This window comes from Meriones unguiculatus, chromosome 20 (assembly GCF_030254825.1).
Source record: "Meriones unguiculatus strain TT.TT164.6M chromosome 20, Bangor_MerUng_6.1, whole genome shotgun sequence".
NCBI classification, from domain to species: domain Eukaryota; kingdom Metazoa; phylum Chordata; class Mammalia; order Rodentia; family Muridae; genus Meriones; species Meriones unguiculatus.
Genome location: NC_083367.1, coordinates 47,121,310 through 47,140,334, shown reverse-complemented (window position 1 = coordinate 47,140,334; position 19,025 = coordinate 47,121,310). Strand labels below are relative to the sequence as shown.

The window sequence follows — 19,025 nt, the reverse complement described above, 5'->3', positions numbered from 1 at the left end:
GTGGATTATTTGTGTGTGTTTTGCCTGCATGTGTTTTGTGCACCATGTTTGGTGCTGGCTGAGGTCAGAAGAAGGCATCCCATCCCTTAAAACAAGACATACATGGTTGAGGCACCACGTGGGTGCCGGCAACTGAATGCCCGGCACTTGGCAGGAGCAACAACTGTTCTTAACCACTGAGCCATGTCTCCAGCCACCAGATCCCTCCCACACACCTTTTTCTAAAAGAATAGGAAAGGGAACCTGGGAAGATGCCTCAGTGGCTAAGAGACCTGGCTCTAAAGTAAAAGGACCTGACTTCAAATGCTCAGCAGCCATGTGAGGGCCAGCCATAGCTAACCACGTTCCGGTAGATGGTCCCACACATCATACATCCGGTTAAGCAGCACGACATGGATTCATTGGGCTTCGGGGTGAGGGTGGGGAGAGCAAATGAATTTAGGATGGAAAAGTGGGGAAGATGCAGCAGAGGTGATGAGGGCAGCCTTGGTCAAAATGGATTATATGCATCTATGTAGAGGCACTGGTCACCAAGCCTGATGCGCTGAGTTTAGCCCACACAGCGGAAGGAAGAAGACCTACAAGTGGCCTCTGGCCTCTATATGCATGCTGTGGCTGTCATCCCTCCCACTCCCCTCCCCCCCCCACAAAAAGATACCTTTTTTAAAAAGTATATATTAGAGTACAGTCCTAAAAAAAATTAAAGTACAGTCCTTCCATGAAACATGAGAAAATACTGGCTATAGCGACAGTACCATTTACCAACTACATTCTTGTGTTCTTATTTGTTGATTTGGAGTTGCACTTGAGGGCCAAAAAGAGCTTGGTGAGAGAGCTTGTTCATATACACAAGGCCCCAGGCTCAACCTTCATCTATCAGCACAGTGATTTTACAGAGTGTGTGTTAGGCTTTGAAAATGCTATCTTTCAAACACCAAGAAATTCAAGGTATACTTTATTCACAGCAGAATTTTTAATTAGATAAGTAACAAAACTCAAAACGAGAAACACTGAGGTGTGATGTTAAGTCATATCTCAAGTTGTTTAAATGAATGAAAAACTCAGTCACAGTCGGTGTGGTGGTCACACCTTTAATCCCCAAACTCTGGAGGCAGAGGCAGATGGATCTCTTTGAGTTCAAGGTTAGACTGGTCTACATAGTGAGATCCAGGGCAGCTAGGGCTACGCAGAGAAACCCTGTCTCAAAGAACAGACAAAAAGAAAATCAATTACAGCACTACAATCTCCTTGTTATTTCCTTTATTGTAAAGCATAAGACGAAATTCCTCTGCCCTTCAGTTGAGCACTTAATGTGTACTTCTTTCTGATGCAGCTTCTAGGGAGCGAAGCCCTGACCAGGAAACAGTGATGGCTGGCTTGTTAAAGCGCTAATCGGCTTTGTATCCAAAAACACTGGTTTGTACACACAGTACTGAAAGGTACCAGTGGAGTTGCAGCTCACAGTTCAAACATGCCTCTTGGCTAACTTTGCACTTGCAAACTGGCTTCGTGTGCATCGATGAGGATTGTTTTCAATGGCCCTCAGCCCCGTGCTTCATGTCAAGACAGTGCCCTTAGTCACAGCAGCAGGAAGGGTGGCAGTGCGACAAACGGCAGCACATTGAAGGGGCTCACAGCAGACCAGAAAAGCTGGGACAGCGCCATCCGATTGTCACACAGCCTACGTGGGTCACACTCCAGGATGAGCCTGCTTTCACACTCTGCGCGTGAGGTAAATATTGAAAAGCAAGCAAGCAAGCAAACAAACAAACAAACACACAAAAACAGTCCCGTCTCCCTCTAGAGTGGATTGCAGTCTGTAAAGGGATTCACGTTTTCTAACCACTGCACCAGAGGCGCCACAGTCTTTAAAACAAAGCCCATTTCCACCGAAAAACAGAGAATTAACAAGCGAGGTCATCAACTCTTCTATACTGAGAGATAAAACTGAAAGATACTGAAACAAAACATTGCCTTAAAGGTTCCTTAAAATATTCCAAAGTAGAATTCATTTCCTGACAGTAAAACGCGTCATTTCATTGCATTCCTATCGCTTTCACCCTGGAGGGACGTCCTGGGAGCTTATGGTGAAGCTTCCTGGGTGAGACTGTCTCACAATTCACCGGCCGTATAAACTACCCGGGGGGGGGGGGGGCTTGCAGGGAGCATCTACGCGTGTCCTTGTCTACTTTCTAAACGTTACGCTCTTGTATTCCTCTTTCATTTCTCCCCAAATCTCCAGTCATTCCAAGATGACATTCTTATAAAAAAAAAAATCACAATTTAAATACAGTGCGATACACCTGTGCTACATTTGATTTAAAGTATTAATAAGTTACAAGTTGTCAAATAGTTTCATGAAATCCACAGTGCAAATCCTTGGATGAAATGAGATCATCTTGTCCTAAAGATACATAAAGCGGTCCAGTGATTTTGAATTACTTTTGAAATAAAGGCAAAAATAAGATGTAAGATACTATTTATAAAAGTCAAGTTAGAAAACCAGCTACCCTAAATCTTTAACAAAGATAAATGTATAATGTGGCTCATCGCTTCTGAAAACTGTTAAGGAGGTTTATAATTAGTGGTTTCAAAGATGACTTCAGGGAAACTACAGAGAACATTATTTGAATGTATGATATATTAAATATACATATATACATATATATGTATCTGTGTATATCTGTATATACACATATATGTATGTGTGTGTGTGTGTGTGTACATATATAAACTATAACACTGTATTGGGAATTCATTTAAGTTAATCTTTGAGCCTGCTACCACCACTTGGCAAGTATATTTATTTCTGTTTCAAAGTTGGCTATCAGTGACTAATGTAGAAATGGCAGTCTTCAGCTGCTTGTGTTTTGTGTACTTCTGTTAGCGAGGAGATATCAGAAGTGTCAAGTAGTCATATACCTAAAAAACAAACAAACAAACAAACAAAAAATAACAAAAAAAAACCTCACTTGTTACTCTAACAGATATACCTTAAAATACGTAACATTGCTGTGTCTGAAAATTTAAAAATACAGAAATCTTTAACAATGGGGCAGACAGGGAAAGGATATTCGAAAGCTCTTATTCAGAATAAATTAAAAGTATGCATCCTGGCAATTCAGGACGTGACTTGTCAGATCTTGGCTTATCTTCTTTCTGACTGCTGTGGTCCAACCATTCACTCGCTCGATGCGGGGTGGAGCCCCCGTTTTGCAGGCTTCAGGTGTAATTTTCTTGAATGTTGGCAAAACTGGTGCTTGACTTGAGACGTTTGGCTGGAGAGACACAAGCTGGTTTCAATTCATGCTCTCATGGGCTTATCCATTACTTATGTGCAAACCAAGGTACCTGCTTACTTCTTAAAAGTAAAATCTAAGATGTGTGTGTGTGTATCTGTTGTTTTGTTTTGTTTTTTTATACAAGAGGTTTATTGGATGGAGATGAGAGAGGGAAGGAGAGAGAAAGAGAGATGGTGGAGGAAGGGAGTGTGCCCTGACCCTGAGAGAGAGGAGAGAGCAGGAGAGGGGGAAGAGATCAAGAGCAGGAGAGTAAGAGAGAGAGGTTGAGGGGCAGACTGGTCACCAGCATAAAATTAAATTAAGTAGAACTTCCCATGACTTTGATAAAAGTAGTACCTGATAAAACAGGTACTCACACCTTCTTGAGCATTGTAATCTTAATGTGAAGAGAAAGAATGACAATAACAATCCAAGCTAAAAATCAAACTCTAAATGCCTCTCAAAAGACAAGAGTATTGGAGAGCTGGAGAGGTGGCTCAGAGGTTAAGGTCAGCAGCTGTCCTTCCTAAAGGTCCTGAGTTCAATTCCCAGCAACCACATGGTGGCTCACAACCATCTATAATGAGATCTGGTGTGCAGGTATACATGCAGGCAGAATGATGTATAAATAATAAATAAATAAATTGTTTTTAAAAAAGGAAAAAAAGACAAGAGTACTAGCCTGGCACGGCAGCACACACTTATAATCCCAGCACTCAGGGAGACAGAGACAGGTATATCTCTCTGAGTTCAAGGCCAGCCTGGTCTACAAGGTAGGTGAGTCTAGGACAGCCAAGGATACATACAAAAACCCTGTTTGAAAAATCAAATAAACAAACAAAAACAGCAAGAGTACTTACAAAGCTTTTATAGCAGTCATGTTAACATTATGAAGCCTAAAGAATTTCTCCTAAGATCTAGAGCAAGACAACACCCCCTTACTCAACACATACACAAGCATAATCAAGAAAAGGAAAAAAATATATATGGAAAAAACAATATTACCTCTATTTTAAGATAAAAAAATTTTTCAAATAGGACATATGGCATGTGCATGTAAGTCTTAGGACACTAAGGCCGGAGAATTGTGAGTTTAAAGCCAGCCTGGTCTACAGAGCAAGTTCCAGGCCAGCCTCTGCTACCCTAGAGACCCTGTCTCAAAGATGTGCTCACACAAACACCTTGTGTTGTGTGTGTGTGTCTGAAAATGTCAGTGAAATGAAATGCATTCTTTTGAGCTGGGCAGTGATGGTGCACATCTTTAATCCCAGCACTTGGGGACGAAGAGGCAGGCGGATCTCTATGAGTTCGAGGCCAGCCTGGTCTACAGAGCAAGCTCCAGGACAGCCAAGGCTACACAGAGAAATCTTGACCAAAAAAAAAAAAAAAAAAAGAGAGAAAAGAAATGCATTACTTTATATAATTAGTAGTATATACTAATAAACAAAAGTAAGTTGCATAATACACACACATGTACAAACACACACTATTAACAAAATATGTGACAATCAGCCGTGACCATGATGCTCATGGAATTAAGCCATGAGGTTTAAACATAGGATCATGGCTACCTGGCTGGGTAAAGTGTTTTGAACAGTTGCGTGCAGATATGTCTCACGTTCTAGAAGTGAAAGGCCACAGCACCGCAGCGGGAGCTGGTGCACGCAGACATCTGAGAACTGCTGGCCTCGTGGGTTGGCAGCCCTCCAGCAGGAGCTGCAGCGGGACTTTGGCACCTTATTCCTTGCCTTGTTTTAAGCTCTGCAGAATTCTGACAGCCAAGGACAAGAGCCCCAGCCCCAGCACAGCTTCCTGGGCAGCTCTTACATACACTTGTTAATCCTTGGTTGAATTTGGAAAGCGAATGGGATCAGTAGTTCAGGTTTTTGTTTTGGCTCAGTTTTTACTTACTTTATTAAAAACTGTTAGAGGTGATCTTACTAATTATCAAATTACTTAGTAAACTGGCAAGGCAGCAATACCAGGAAATCCAAGTACCTGAAACTTCCTGGCCTCTCTAGTCTAGTTGGTAAGTCCTCACCATCCTTTAAAATCCTACCCGGAAGCCAGCAGCAGTGGTGCACTTCTGTAATCCCAGCACTCGGGGAGGCAGAGGCAGGTGGATCTCTGTGAGTTCGAGGCCAGCCTGGTCTACAAAGCGAGTCCAGGACAGCCAAGGCTACACAGAGAAACCCTGTCTCATAAAACAAAAACAAAACCAAGCAAACAAACAAAATCCTACCTAGAGGATCACCTAACGGTGTGTTCTCCACAGCCCCACTCTGTGAGCCCACCACACTGTGCGCCCGCGCCTCTGCACGCTGTGATGACCGGGTCAGGGCCAGCACACTGTGCGGGGCAGACTGCACCTTGTTCCTTTGTTTAATTACAGTGCAGTCACCAACAGCAGGATGAGTGGTAACGCAATGGAAAGAAGAGAAGAAAAAAGAACAAAAGGAGAAAGCAGAGACTGGGAAGTGCTAGGTCCACAGGAAACTCCAATTTCACCAAACTCTAAAAGGAAGCTCAAATATCCAGAAATGGGTTCAACCTGCCTATTAGCATATCAAAAGTCATGGCCTCCAACCCCTGGCATCACAAGGACTTGTTACACATTTCCAAGTCCATGCTAGCATCCCACCCTCCTCCCCTAAACTTCTCCAGCTCATGGGCTTTGGGCTTTCTTTCCTCCAGCTACTCATTCCATTTGTAAACTTGCTATTTCGGCTAAATGCTTTCTCGTGCTCTCTCTTCTCCCTCCCTCTCTTCCTCAATCTGTTCTGCTCCTGCTTCTCTGTTTTCTCTATCCTCGGCTATTCTCCCCTCCCTCACAGATAGCCTGCCCCATCCAGTCTGCTGACCACATTCAGCTTGCTTCTTTCTCCCTCTGCTTTGGACTCTTCCAGATGCCCCTGGCTTTCTCTCTCTCTCTCTCTTTCTCTCTCTCTCTCTCTCTCTCTCTCTCATCTATAGTAAAATCGTACCATGGAGTAGTCATATCATCAGTTTATGCAGAGAAGAAGGGAAGAAGGAAAGAGGATGGAGAATAAAAGGTGGGGAGGGAGAGGAAAAACCCATGAGCATCATTGCAGGATTGGAGATGGATGTGAGTGGTTTTCTCTCCCTCTCTCTTTTATTCTCTCTCATCTTCTCTGTCTTTCTCTCTCATCTTCTCTGTCTTTCTCTGTTCTCTCTCTCTGTCTTTCTATCTCTGTTTTTGCTGTCTGTTTGCTTTGGCTTTGTTGTGTTTGCTTTTGAGACAGGGCTGAACTGTGAAGCATGGCTGGTTTACAACTTGTTATGTGGACCAGGCTGGCGTTCACTCAAGGATCTCCCTGCTTCTACCTCCTGAAAGCAGTATTACCTCACATTATTTCATCCAGTATGTTTTTCCATAAAGAACGTCACAGGAACTGTATTTTGAGGAAGGATGCTAACATTAAACAGACTACAATATTTTTTTGTTCAGCAAATGTTTGTGAGCATTCACTATGGCCAGGCACTTTCTAGATACTGGTGATTTGATGGTAAACAAGGAAAAAAACTCTTGTTCTGATGAACTTTATAATCCAATCAAGGGAGACAAATCTATCAGGTAGACAAACAAATGAAAGTGAAATAACCTAAACTGTTCAGCTAGCACTAGCTTACTGACTGAGCACCATTAAAGAAAGAACACACAGGTCTAGCAAGTACAGGCACTTGCACTCAGCAAACAGATCTCTATTTTTTTTATTATTATTATTATTTTATGGTACTGAAGGTTGAATTCAGGGTCTTGTGATATAGGTAAGAGTTTTAACACTGTACTCCCAACCCCTTGACTGCATAGGTGGTTAACTAAATAGATGAATGACTACAGAAAAAAAAAAAAAACTTACGTAGAATGAGTTTGCGTTTCTTTTGCTCCGAGTGAAGAAAGCTGCTAAGGTAGAAGACAACAGGAAGAAAGAGGATGAACACAGAAACTGCGACTACAGACACTGTGTCACTGCAGGTGACCGAACAGTTGAAGGTTCGACTCCACAGCTTTCGAGTAATGTTCATCTAGAAAAACATACATTACACTTAACTCATCTTTAATTTTTCTTTCAATCCAAACATCATTTAAAACAGCCTTAAAAAAAAAAAAATCTACTGATAGCTGAGATTTCTTCTGACAGGGAAAGAAAGTGGTTTATAATTGGTAAATGTGTAGATTTTGTTTGTTTGCTCTGTTTTTGAGACGGAGTTTCTCAGTGTTGCCTTGGCTGTCCTGGAACTCACTCTGTAGACCAGGCTGGTCTTAAATTCAGAGATCCACCTGCCTCTGCCTCCTGAGTGCATCCTTCACAAGCACCCAACTGTCACTGTATACATTTATAACCATACAGAAATGTTATATTCTAAACACATAATCACCAAGATATGCCAGAATGTCAACCATTATCTCCCAGAGAGTGTGCAGTTATAATAGAGTTAAGACCCTGCTTCCTTATTTAAAGGTTATTTGTTACTGAGAGCCTGTACTGTAGTCACCAAGTATAGATATGTAAAACCCAAAGCTCTTATGCGCGGCCATGTTACGTGCCTTTGACTTCCTGAGCACTGCTGCTCCAGAACGGCTCTCTCTAAGCTGGGTTGATAATTCACATTTACTGTTCTTCACCAGCAGGCTTAGCCGTTTTTGACCATGAGTTGTTTTCCCAAATAACAATTCTCAAGCATCCTATTGCCTAGGAGGGCACGACTGCCACCTACTGGAGCGCTGCGAAAAGACAGGCTATACACCAGAGAAAAGGCTTCCCATCCCCCGACACCTACTCTATCCACACACAAGGAAAGCAGGTGGGCATCCGTCTGTAAGCACAGTACTAAGGAGAGGAAGCAGAAGGGTCACGTCAAGTCCAAGGCTGGCCCGTGCTTCGTAGTGAGACCTCATTTTAAAAGAAACCATTGCACTGTGTAGGGCTGGCTGCACTTTCTCCTTCAAAATCAAAATATGCTAACTTAGTAACTCACCCGTGAGGTGCCTGGTTAATAGTCAGTTTTCGCTGGCAGAGATAACGTAAAACCTTATTACTCATAAGTAGTGTAGTTCTTCCTGACGGAAGGTATGCCAGTGCACCCCCAGAGAAATGGTACCACTGAAAGCACATTGGACAACAGCAAAATGTGAACCGTGCCAGAAGCGGGGGTACTCACTGCATCTTCCACATCGATGCATAAGTGTGTGCCGGGTTCAGCCTTATTCTCCAGCCCGTTCATTTTCTGCATTTCACTGTACAGGAGGCTCAGGTTCTTGTATGCATCGTTACAGTTTTTGCAAACTTCGGAGTAATTTTTTGGTGGGAGAAGACTGTATGTGTGGCCCTGAAGTGACAAAGGGGGATGTGAGCCACAAAGCACGCCACGGACACAGTATCTCTGCGTGTGTCAACCATTTTGACACCCTGTCCCCTCAGCCCGGACAGAAGACAATGCCGCGTCTTAGAGTGCTTGACCAAACCTGGAAATACACCCACAGGGCTACAGCCACCAGACAGACTCCACCAGCACACCCTGGAGAGAAGACAAGCCTCGTTAGCAAGCTGGATATCCACACATCAGGAATGAAACTAATCCTTCGCCCTTGCCCTGACAAAAATCAACTGGAAAGAAGTCACAGGCCTTAATTTAAGACCTGAAACTTTGAAACCATGCAGAAAACACAAAGATACAAGGAGCAGGCAATGAACCCCACTGACCGCTCAGTTGGTAAGGCTGATGACCCAAGCACAGCTGCCATCCTCTGCCCTCCACGTGCACCCCCTAAGTATTTGAAAACAATTCTTTAAAAATAGAGCAGTGACTTTCTGAGCAAGCCTCCAACAGCTCAGGGAATAGGCAAGGATTCACAAATACAACTGCGTGGGATTGCGAAGCTCCACCCAGCAAAGGGGAGAGCTCTAAGAGGGAAGAGGTGACCTACAGACCGGGAGAGACTCTGCCAACGAAACCCCTGCTGTCTTTGTAGATAGAGAATGCAAGAAATACATACAGGACTAAAATTATTATCGTTGTTCACATCTGTGCTTAATTATCCCTTTCTTTCCAAATAAAATTCATTCCTGCTGAAGTTCACAGCCTAAATGTCATCTTTTCTCTGAATGAAATTGGACTTTTCTTATGAGAAGGATACCAACCCCACACAATTTTCTTATCTCAGCTGCTAACTCAGACCTTTCTAGTGAATGAAAAGGGATGGATAGACTGTAGCAAGAGAGAGACAGGCAGGCAGACAGAGAGAAAGAGAGAGGTACTATGCCTGCAAGTTCTAGCTTCTAGGCAAACACCTGTCTTTTCAAGTACAATATATAGCTTTGCTTTCTATTCTCTTCATTCTTTACTATAGAACATGAACAAAGGGCATCTACTGAACACAGAGATGAAAAAGAAAAGGAGAAATCAGAGCAACTGAACTGACGAAGACCCTATAATGTGACCCCTACCATCTAGTTGACAAACTGTCTCCCCGTAAACTCCCACAAGCCCATTGACAGCTTTTCACTGATCAATTGTGAATTTTGCCAAAACCACAAACCTAGCAAAGAATTCTGGTGGTGGTGTGGAGGCAGGGAGAATACAGATCTGTAAAAGGTACTTTTATTTCAAGATTTATTTATTTATTGTTTGTTTGTTTGTTTGTTTGTACAGCATTCTGCCTGCACACCAGAAGGGGGCACCAGATCTCAGATGGTTGTGAGCCACCACATGGTTTCTGGGAATTGAATCAGGACCTCTGGAAGAACAGCCAGTGCTCTTAACCTCTGAGCCATCTCTCCAGCCCATAGAAGGTTTCAGTTGTCTCTGAGGATTACTCCCTCTGTCTGCTAGCCTAGACTGGAAGCTTCTAGCCTCCCTACAATGTAAGCTAGGCCTAGAATGTTTTCAGCCTCTGAGAATTACTGCTAAGTAAGCTCACCCTTTCTTGTTATTACTGAGCTCTGGGCTGGCTGGTTCATCTCGGCTTTCCTGGTTCAAATTTTTTTTCCCAGATGACTTATTCAATCTGGCTTTTCTCTCAACCTCTGAACTGCTCTGTTTGGCCTCAAAGTAACTCAAGCAAGCTGCTCTAATATCCTGACTCCTTATTCTCTCGTTCATTTGGTCTTCACCTGAGTTCTCTCTCTGCAGCCATCTCTCTTTTACTGTGCTGGTAAAACTGCCTCCTCTCTCTCTCTCTCTCTCTCTCTCTCTCTTTTTCTCTCTCTGCATTGCCCATTAAGTAGCTTATCTCTCCTCTCTAGTCTCCTGAGAGTTGAGCATATCCTATTCCGTCAGGTCTTTCTCTGATTTGTCACTTTTTCTGCCACTCAATTAGACATCCCTTTCAAACAGGGATGCTTTCTAACTTTATCTTTATTTGGGGGGATTAAAGGCATGTACCACCACACATGGACCTAAGCTTTTCTTTACCTGAAACTTACTCTATACCAGGCTGGCCCTGAACTCAGAGATCTGCTTGCCCCTCTCTCCTGGATTAAAGGCATGTTTATATTCCAGCCAGCTCACACAGACCTAGAAGATTTTTGGATGTGCTCTCTTGCCAGAGAATTGTACACAGTTTAACTTTTACAATGGAAACCAATTATCAATACCACAAACTTAACAGCTCCTTTTATGAAAACTAAAAGTGCACAAACTTTTGGTATGGCATTCCACTCCTAGGCATCCACTGAACCCATTCTTAAAAGAACTCCCAGCGACATGCAAAAGGCTGTGAGTGGCAATAACTTATAACAGTAAAACAAACAAAATACAAGGAGGGACTAATTAAATAAATGGCAGCATAACTACACACTGAACCACTGCACAGCTTCTGAACCTGAGCCAGGAAGTGGGATTCTAGGAAGATGGAAGGTAAGGGCACATCGTGGATTTTGAGGACTCCTTTCCTAAGGCTCAGTGGATCGAGACTAAAGTCAGAACCTGAAGACACTGCACACAGGCCCATGTCACCTCAGGAACCACACCACCCTAGGGCTGGCATGCACAGGCTTGTACCTGCTATGGCATGCAAGTGGTGGTCAGAGACAACCTGTTAGAGTGGGTTCCCTTCTGTCACGTGGGCCCTAGGGATTTCATGAAAGCCATCGGGCTTCATAGCTAGTGCCTTTACCCCTGGAGCGATCCCCGATCCCTCTGGCCCCAAACATAATCCTCCTTTACAGCCATCCCCTGTAGTCTGACATCACACAGGTCCCTTCACCTTTGTGCCTCAGTGTCCTTTTTCAGTAAGGGCTTCTGAAAATGGGGGGGGGGGGGCATGGTATGAAATCATGTGTGATCTTCTGGGGAGCCTTGGCTCTCACTAATGAACCAGTGCCTAACCCTTGCTGGTTATAGAATACTTACCACAGACTCTGGTTTCTTTCTTTATTAAAAATGATCCCAGTTTAAAAAGGAATGTTTATTTTATGTGCACGGGTACATTCTGCATGTATGTATGGGCATTTGTGTGCCTGGTGTCTACAGAGGCCAGGAGATATTTAGTTCCCACAGAGTTGGAGTTATAGATGGCTGTGAGCAGCCATGTGGGTGCTGGGAACTGAACCTAGGTCCTCTGCAAGAGCAGCCAGTGCTCTTCAGCACTGAGCCATCTCTCCAGCCCCTAAAACAGGGTTCCTGAGCCCCATTCTCCTACACTATCTCCCTCCTTATAACCCCATGGCGCCATCCTCCTCTCAACTACTCAGAGTCAAAGCCTAAGACCATCCGGGTTCTTCTTTTCCTTTTACTATCAGCCAAACACATTCTCCATAAGCTAGCCAACCCATCAGGAAGCCCCACTGGATGGACTTCCAAAGCTATCATGAATTCATCTGCTGTCCTCTAACACTGTGGGGAACACATCATCAAGCCACTGTCATGGCATATCTACGGCTGCCACCTCTGCTTTTTTCTACCTTCAGCACACTATGTACGTGCCTGGTGTCTGCGGAGGCCAGAAGAAACTGAGTTCCCATGGAGCTGGAGTGATAGGTGGTTGTGAGCCACCATGTGGGTCCTGGGAAACGAACTTTCCTCCTATGGAAAAGCAGCCAGTGCTCTTAACCTCCGAGCCATCTCTCCAACGCCCAACCCTCTTTTTCCCCTTCCCTTTCTCTCTGTCTTTTCTTTTCTTTTCCTTTTTTCTTTTCTTTCTCTCTCTCTCTTTCTCTCTCTTTCTTTCTTTCTTTTCTTTCTTTCTCTCTTTTTAATTTTTTTTTAAGACAGTCTTACTGTGTAGCCCCACTGTGGCCTGGAACTGGCCCTGTGGATCATCAGCCTTGCACTCTGAGAGATTCACTTGCCTCTGCCTGCCAAATACTGGTGTGCTACCACCCTTGGTCCTGAGCTGAAGTTCTAATATTTCCAAGTGGAAAAATCTCAGACTAGAAGTAAAGGTTCAGTGATTCCTTTATGAGCTCAAATAAATAGCAAAAGTTAATGCTGTAAAGAGTTAGAATTGCACATTGCTCGTCTGCACGAAGTTGACCTAACTTACCTGCAGGTTGTGCTCAAAGCAGGCCAAAGTCTTATTGAACAGGCTGAGGAAGTACTCCGTGTTATTTGACAGATCTTCACTGTCGTTCGTTAAGCAATCTGTAAAAACAATGAAACGAACAAAGCCCCATGGTGCACTGAGGGGTCATCACTGACAACTGCATGCTGTCACTTACCCCTGTGGTCACTCTTCATACAGACAAGCATGAAGCCTTCCACACCACGCAAGTGTCCAAACACATATGCTTCTTCGCCCTTCTAGTTTCCAACCTTTTTTTTTTTTTTAACTTCTCATGAAAGTTTTAAAATAACTGCACAGTTCTCTTCTTGTAAAAACAATTACAATTAAAAACTGACTTTTAAAGATGAAGTTAGTGAAAACTCAGCTCTCAATGCTATGTAGATGTAAAACTTTTTATTTGTATTCCTTTTTCCTAGATCTCTGTCTTTTTACCTTGGTGTTAAATTCAGTAGCTCTTATCTCTTCATCACTGGGGTCTTACTCTATTTAGCAGGGTACCCTTTTTCATTTATTCTTCTGAACCTACCATGAGCTGGGTGCCTGGAGAAACAGGCTGATGGGAATTCTGCCTAAAAACCTGATGGAGACTTCTTAAAGTCTGGATACAAACACAGAACTGTTTCATGTGGTTTTGCAAATTCTGTCCACAGCCCACTGCCCTTGCTTAGCATTGCTTCAAGTTCTTCTACGCCTTCCACTTCTAGTGAGGATGACACGATTTTAGGGTGTTTCTCATCACATTTATTTGTTTGTTTGTTTTGTGTGCATGTACATGCCATGGGTTAGAACACAATTTCCCGGACTTGTCCTCTTCTACCATGTGAGTTCCAGAGATCAAACTCAGGGTGTCGGGCCTGGGAAGCAGCTTTACCCACTGAACTCAATAACCTGGCTTCACATCCCACAAATGGAGTGGGCCATTTCCATCTCTCTTCCTTTACTCTTTGCTCTCCACAAGTCCACAAGTATTCCCGTCTGTTTTCTGTACTACAACTCTTTTTGAGACATGACTGAAGCCTGCCCCTAGAGGCGTTGCGGGTGGGGCTGCTGTGTCTCATGCGCGTCAACAGATGGCAGAGGGGACAGCGGCCATGTCTACACTCAGTCTTCTCACCTGAGAGCATCTCAATTAGCAGCCTAACACTCCCTGAAAAAAGCAAGCCTGAGATGACCACCAGACCAGTGCCATGGAGCTCAGATAGGCAGCAAGCCTGAGATGAACACCAGTCCGGCGCCTCGCAGCCAGAGGGGGAGGGGGAGAGGAGGGGCAGACAATGCCTGAGATGACCCCCTGCCTGGTGCCATGATGCAAGAGCAGGCCATAGCACTCTTGAGACGGCCCGTGGGACCACCCCAGGCGCCACTAAGAGGAGCAAGTAAGAGGTGAAGAAATGGAAGAGAAAGAGAAACAGAAGGATGTGGGCACAGTGAAGAGAGACAGAACTGGAGATTCAAGGGTAGTGAGGAACAGCCTGATGTGAGTAGCAGGTGATGCCACTACTGCGACCATGGTGGGGTCCTGGCCTGTGCTTCCACTGGGGGACACGCCTGGGTCTGTGGCCCTGCAGTAGCAATGGTCTATTATCACCAAAGGCCAAGCAGACGTCCCTGGTCTGGGCTACTGCCCAGGGCATGTTGATGTCTGAGGGCTGGGCAGCACTGGCCCCATCCCTCACCTGCGCATCATGGGAGAGCTGGACCTGGGGACGTGAGAATAGGAGGGCTGACCCCACCCCTAGCCAGCTACAGTACTCAGGAGAGCAGGCCCAGCATACTTCAGGAGTTGTGGGTAAGCTGGCCCCAAAGGTATGAGCATGGGAGAGCTGGCCCTGCCATGCAGTGGCGTGGACAAGGGAGAGACACCCTTCTCCTCCTTCCCCCTTCCTTGCCACCTGTAGAGCAGGTGGGAGGCCTGGCCTGGGGATCATGAGAGCCGTAAGGCTTTCCCTGCCCCTCACCAGCTACAGCACTCAGGAGAGCGGGCCCTGCACCTGGTCTGGCCAGCACAGTAGAGCTGACCCCGGTGGTGGAGGTGCAGGCGAGCCTGCCCCAGGGGCATAAGCATGGGAGAGTTGGCTCCGAAACTTGTCTGCTGTACAGTGATATGGTAGAGAGAGAGATGCACCCCCCCTCAACTCTTGCCACTATGGCAGGAAGGAGAGCTGGCCCAGAGGTCTTCAGTGCAGGAGAGCTGACCCTGCCCCTCACCTACTGCAGCACTTGGGAGAGCAGGCTGCCCTTCACCTGGGCAGCATAGTAGTGCTGGCCCTAAATGTAAGGGTTCTGGTGAGCTGGCCCTGCCTCTGGTCTGCTGTCCGGTGGCCTCACAGAGGGAGAGATCCCCCCTCTCCTCCTTGTCACCTTGTCACCTTGTCCTTGACACCTGCAGTGAGTCATGAAAGCAGGAGAGCTGTCTCTGCCCTTTACCTCAGCACCACAGTAGAGCTGTGATGGTGAGGGCATGAGTGAGGTAACCCAGTGTGGGAGAACTGGCCCCGCAACTTGCCTGCTGTCGGGCAGCACGAGTAAGGGAGAGATGCCCTCCCCCACCATCGTCCCTTGCCACCTATGGCAGGCAGAAGAGCTGGTTCTGAGGTCACGAGAGTGGGAAAGCTGGTCCTGCCCCTCACCAGCGGCAGCATTCAGGAGAGTGGGCCCTGAACTTCACCTGGGCAGCAGGGTAGAGCTGGCCCTGGTTGGGGGAGGGGAGGTGCTGCCATTGAGCTGGCCACCAGGAGAGCCAGCAGGCTGACCTGCTCAGATACACCCAGGCTCAAATCCAGGGCTTTGAATTGGTCCCCCCCCCAACATCTACCCTATCAATGAACTGCTGGGGTGCACGAAGGGGTCAGTACTACAAATCCAAAACTACAGGCTCTCCATGACACAGGGAAGCAACAGGATATCTGAGAGGAGGACCAGTGAGGTTCCAGTAGTGGTAAGAGTAGCAGAAGCCAAAGGTCTTATACCAGGCCAAGGACTGGCTCATTGCAATAAACATCTGCAAGCCAAGAAGTGTGGCCAAAAGGGTGCACTGTGGGACACACTGTGACACGCTACAGCTTCCACAATAAGATTTTTTTTTTCTGCTGGGAGGAGAGGTTGCAAGTGTGAGGGCGGGGATGAGGGGAAGGGGAGATGAGTGCGATTGGGGTGCATTATGTGAAATTCACAAAGAACCAATAAAAAGATAATTTTTAAAAATGAAATATATTTCTAAATTATAATAAAATTAGTTGATTCAAATTCATTATTTTCTGATTTTGGGGTCATGAAACAATCCTTTTAGATGCCCCTGTAATTAGTCCAAAAGGAGTATTTCAAACATCTATTCCCTAGTGCCTGACCCACTCCTGCCTTCTTAATCGTAATACATTATTTTATTTTGCACCCACTTGATTTAGAGATTCAGAACCATCTCGTGGGAGTGAAGACAGCCAACAGGAAGCTATGGCTGTAACATGAGGAAAAGGTGGCAGTAGATAAAAGGGACTCCAGAGAGATCGACCCCAGGCCAAGCCAGAGGACAGCCTCATGTACGACAGCCATGCACATTGCAAAAGCTGAAGTCCCTGGAGACTTGGATTGCATGTGTGTTCGTATTCTTGACAGTCGCTCATTTCCTTCCGGTGGTGGTTCTGTGTGGCAAAAACTACTACCTCCATTTTAAAAATAAGGCGCAGGGCAGAAGCACTTGCCACACAAGCCTGAGGACCCCAGTTTGATCCCGGGAGCCCACGGTGAGAGGAGTGAACTGAGTTCTGAGAGTTGACCTCCATGGGCGTCCTGTGGTACACATACACCAAAGTAATAAATAAAAGTTCTTAAAACTGGGGGCTAGAGGGATCGCTCAGCAGTTAAGAACATTTGCTGCTCGTGCAGAGGCCCTGGCTCTGGTTCCCAGCACCTGCTTTGAGGTTCACAACCATTTGTAATTCCAGTTCTGGGGGATCCAATGCTCTCTTCCGGCTTCCATGGGCATCAAGTACACATATGTGGTACATAGACATACAGGCAGGCAAAACACTTGTTCACACAAAATAAAAAAGCAACTCCCAAAAAATAATTTAAGAAGTTGAGACATGGTCTCAATGTAGCATTTCCTGTAGTCGAGGCTTGCCTAAACTTACAGAAATTCAACTGCCTCTGCCTCCAGAGTGCTGGGATTAAAGGCATGTGCCAACACACCTAGCAAATAGTTGAATTTATTTTTTATTTTTTAATTAAAAAAAATTAAAAAAAATTAAAAATAAGGAACACTATAGGGAAATGAAGGAGCCTTGACCAAGGACACAAAACTGATACACAGAAGGCTGGAATCTGTAATCCGTTCAGCTGTCTAGCCAGCACTAGAAGACACTGCAAAGTGAATCAGTGCCTCTCTCTTTCTCTCTCTCTCTCTCTCTCTCAGACCTACACACACACACATATCTCTAAACAATTAACAAATTCAACACTCAAGTGTGGGCAACTGCATGCTAATACTCCTCCCTCACCCTGACAAGAACCTGACAGCACCAGGACGTCACTGACACCTGATCAGAAAGATCAACCGGAAGCCTGGTTAACGGGGCAAGGCAACCAGCGCCTCATCTTCTCTGCAGGAAAACTTAGAACATGGGAAGCAGGTGCTCCCGGGACTAGATGAGTTGGAAATGCCCACTCCTGAGTCCACTCCAGACTTGTGGCAACTTCTTCTATGCAAGATATGCAAATAAACAATTTCTTGATAAGAAAGATTTGTGAAGGAGGCCTCTCCGGGGAACAAAAGAGCTTAGCCTCTTCAATTTACTGCTGTTTTCTCTTCCCTTGAAGTAATCGGAAACTGAAGTGAAAAGCTAATGGAGGCTGGTGGTCTGATTAAGTGTTGCACTGACACAGTATTTTTTTCAGTAACTGCTAGGCAGGGGCATTACAGAGCACAAAGACATTCACTTACACAGTGGGGTTAAACGTGTCTTCGTCATCAGAAGAGCCCCGACTTTCTGATTCAAAACAAAGGATCTCTAGTAAACCCTCTTTATCCGTGGCCGAGCCTGGGGAGCATAAGGTTACTGAGAAGCTGCGCGTTGGAGAAATTAGTAAGCTAGCGAAGGCAGTGGCAACAAAGCTCTCTGTAGGCACGGAGTGAAGTGCTCACTGTGCTTCTGCCTCATCTCAGATAATCAATGGGGCCTCATCAAGGGCAGATTAGCACAGCTTCTGTCCCGGGGAAGACGCAGGCTTTAGCTCAAGAGGCCTTCTTCAGGGCGCTAAGGATTCCAGTCAAGACCTCACACAGAAGTGGCTAAATTACTACAAAACAGTTGTGTGGCTTCGGACTTCCTCCCCCACTACCCAGCGCTCAGGATGAACCCTGATCCCGGCCCCCCTGTATGTGCCAGCAAAGCACTCTATCACGGAGCTATGCCCTTAGTCCTGACTGCTCTAGGGACAGGGTCTGCGCTCAGGCTCTTCGCCCTCCAGCCTCCTGAGTGCTGGGATTTACAGGTGTGTACCACGGAGACCAGCTGAGCCACTCATGCGATGGGTCATCCGTCGAGAGTTTGTTTCAAGACCTCTCATGGTTTAAATCAATTTTTAAGATTGATTTACATGTATAAGTATTATTTACATTATATACACACACGTGTACCTGGTGCCCCAAGAGGTTAGAAGAGGGTGTCAGGCTTCGTGGAAATGGCGTCACAGATGGCTGTGAGCTTCCCGTGAGTGCTGGGAGCCAAACCTAGGTCCTCTGAAAGAGCAGCAAGTGCTCTTAACTGCCAAGCCAGCTCTCCAGCCCCCTCTGTTTTTTAAGACTTTTTATTTTATGAGTATGTGTTGCCTGTGTGTGTGTGTATGAGTGTGCTGCATATATTCCTGGTACCCCTGAGGCCAGAATATAGTGTCAGATGCTCCAGAACAGAATAACACAGTTGTAAACTGCTGGGTTTGGACACTGGGAATGGACCTGGGTACTCTGCAAGAGCAAGTGCTCTTAACCTCTGAGCCACCTCCTTGGCCCGTCCCTGCTGTTTTAAAAACTACTCCTACGTGGTCACATCCCTCTAAGCCCAGCTGAGGTAGGAGGGGCATGAGTTACGTCTGAGAGGCTAAGACGGGAGGCTTGGCAGCCCAAGCCCAAGGCCAGCCTGAGACACGTGATGCTGACTCACCACAGTTACAGACTGCCTGCAGAGAAAGAATATGCTCCCAGGGGCTGGCCATACGGC

The 19,025-nt window shown here is 45.6% G+C and overlaps 1 protein-coding gene and 1 non-coding gene across 2 annotated transcripts in view; one reads left to right on the top strand and one right to left on the bottom strand.

Moving 5' to 3' along the window:
* Window positions 1-1,245: 1,245 nt before the first annotated feature.
* Ostm1 (osteoclastogenesis associated transmembrane protein 1) overlaps window positions 1,246-19,025 on the bottom strand; it is a 31,727-nt gene continuing 13,947 nt past the window's right edge. Inside the window, exons 3-6 of the mRNA XM_021644373.2 lie at window positions 12,790-12,887; window positions 8,466-8,633; window positions 7,163-7,328; window positions 1,246-3,278 (exon numbers count right to left, since the gene is read on the bottom strand). Coding sequence (XP_021500048.1) covers window positions 3,223-3,278; window positions 7,163-7,328; window positions 8,466-8,633; window positions 12,790-12,887 — 488 coding nt within the window. The 3' untranslated portion in view covers window positions 1,246-3,222. The remainder of the gene's footprint in view (window positions 3,279-7,162; window positions 7,329-8,465; window positions 8,634-12,789; window positions 12,888-19,025) is intronic.
* Window positions 13,827-13,955, top strand: LOC132649605 (small nucleolar RNA SNORA17). Its single transcript, XR_009588100.1, has one exon. It is a non-coding gene; the product is annotated as a small nucleolar RNA SNORA17 (small nucleolar RNA).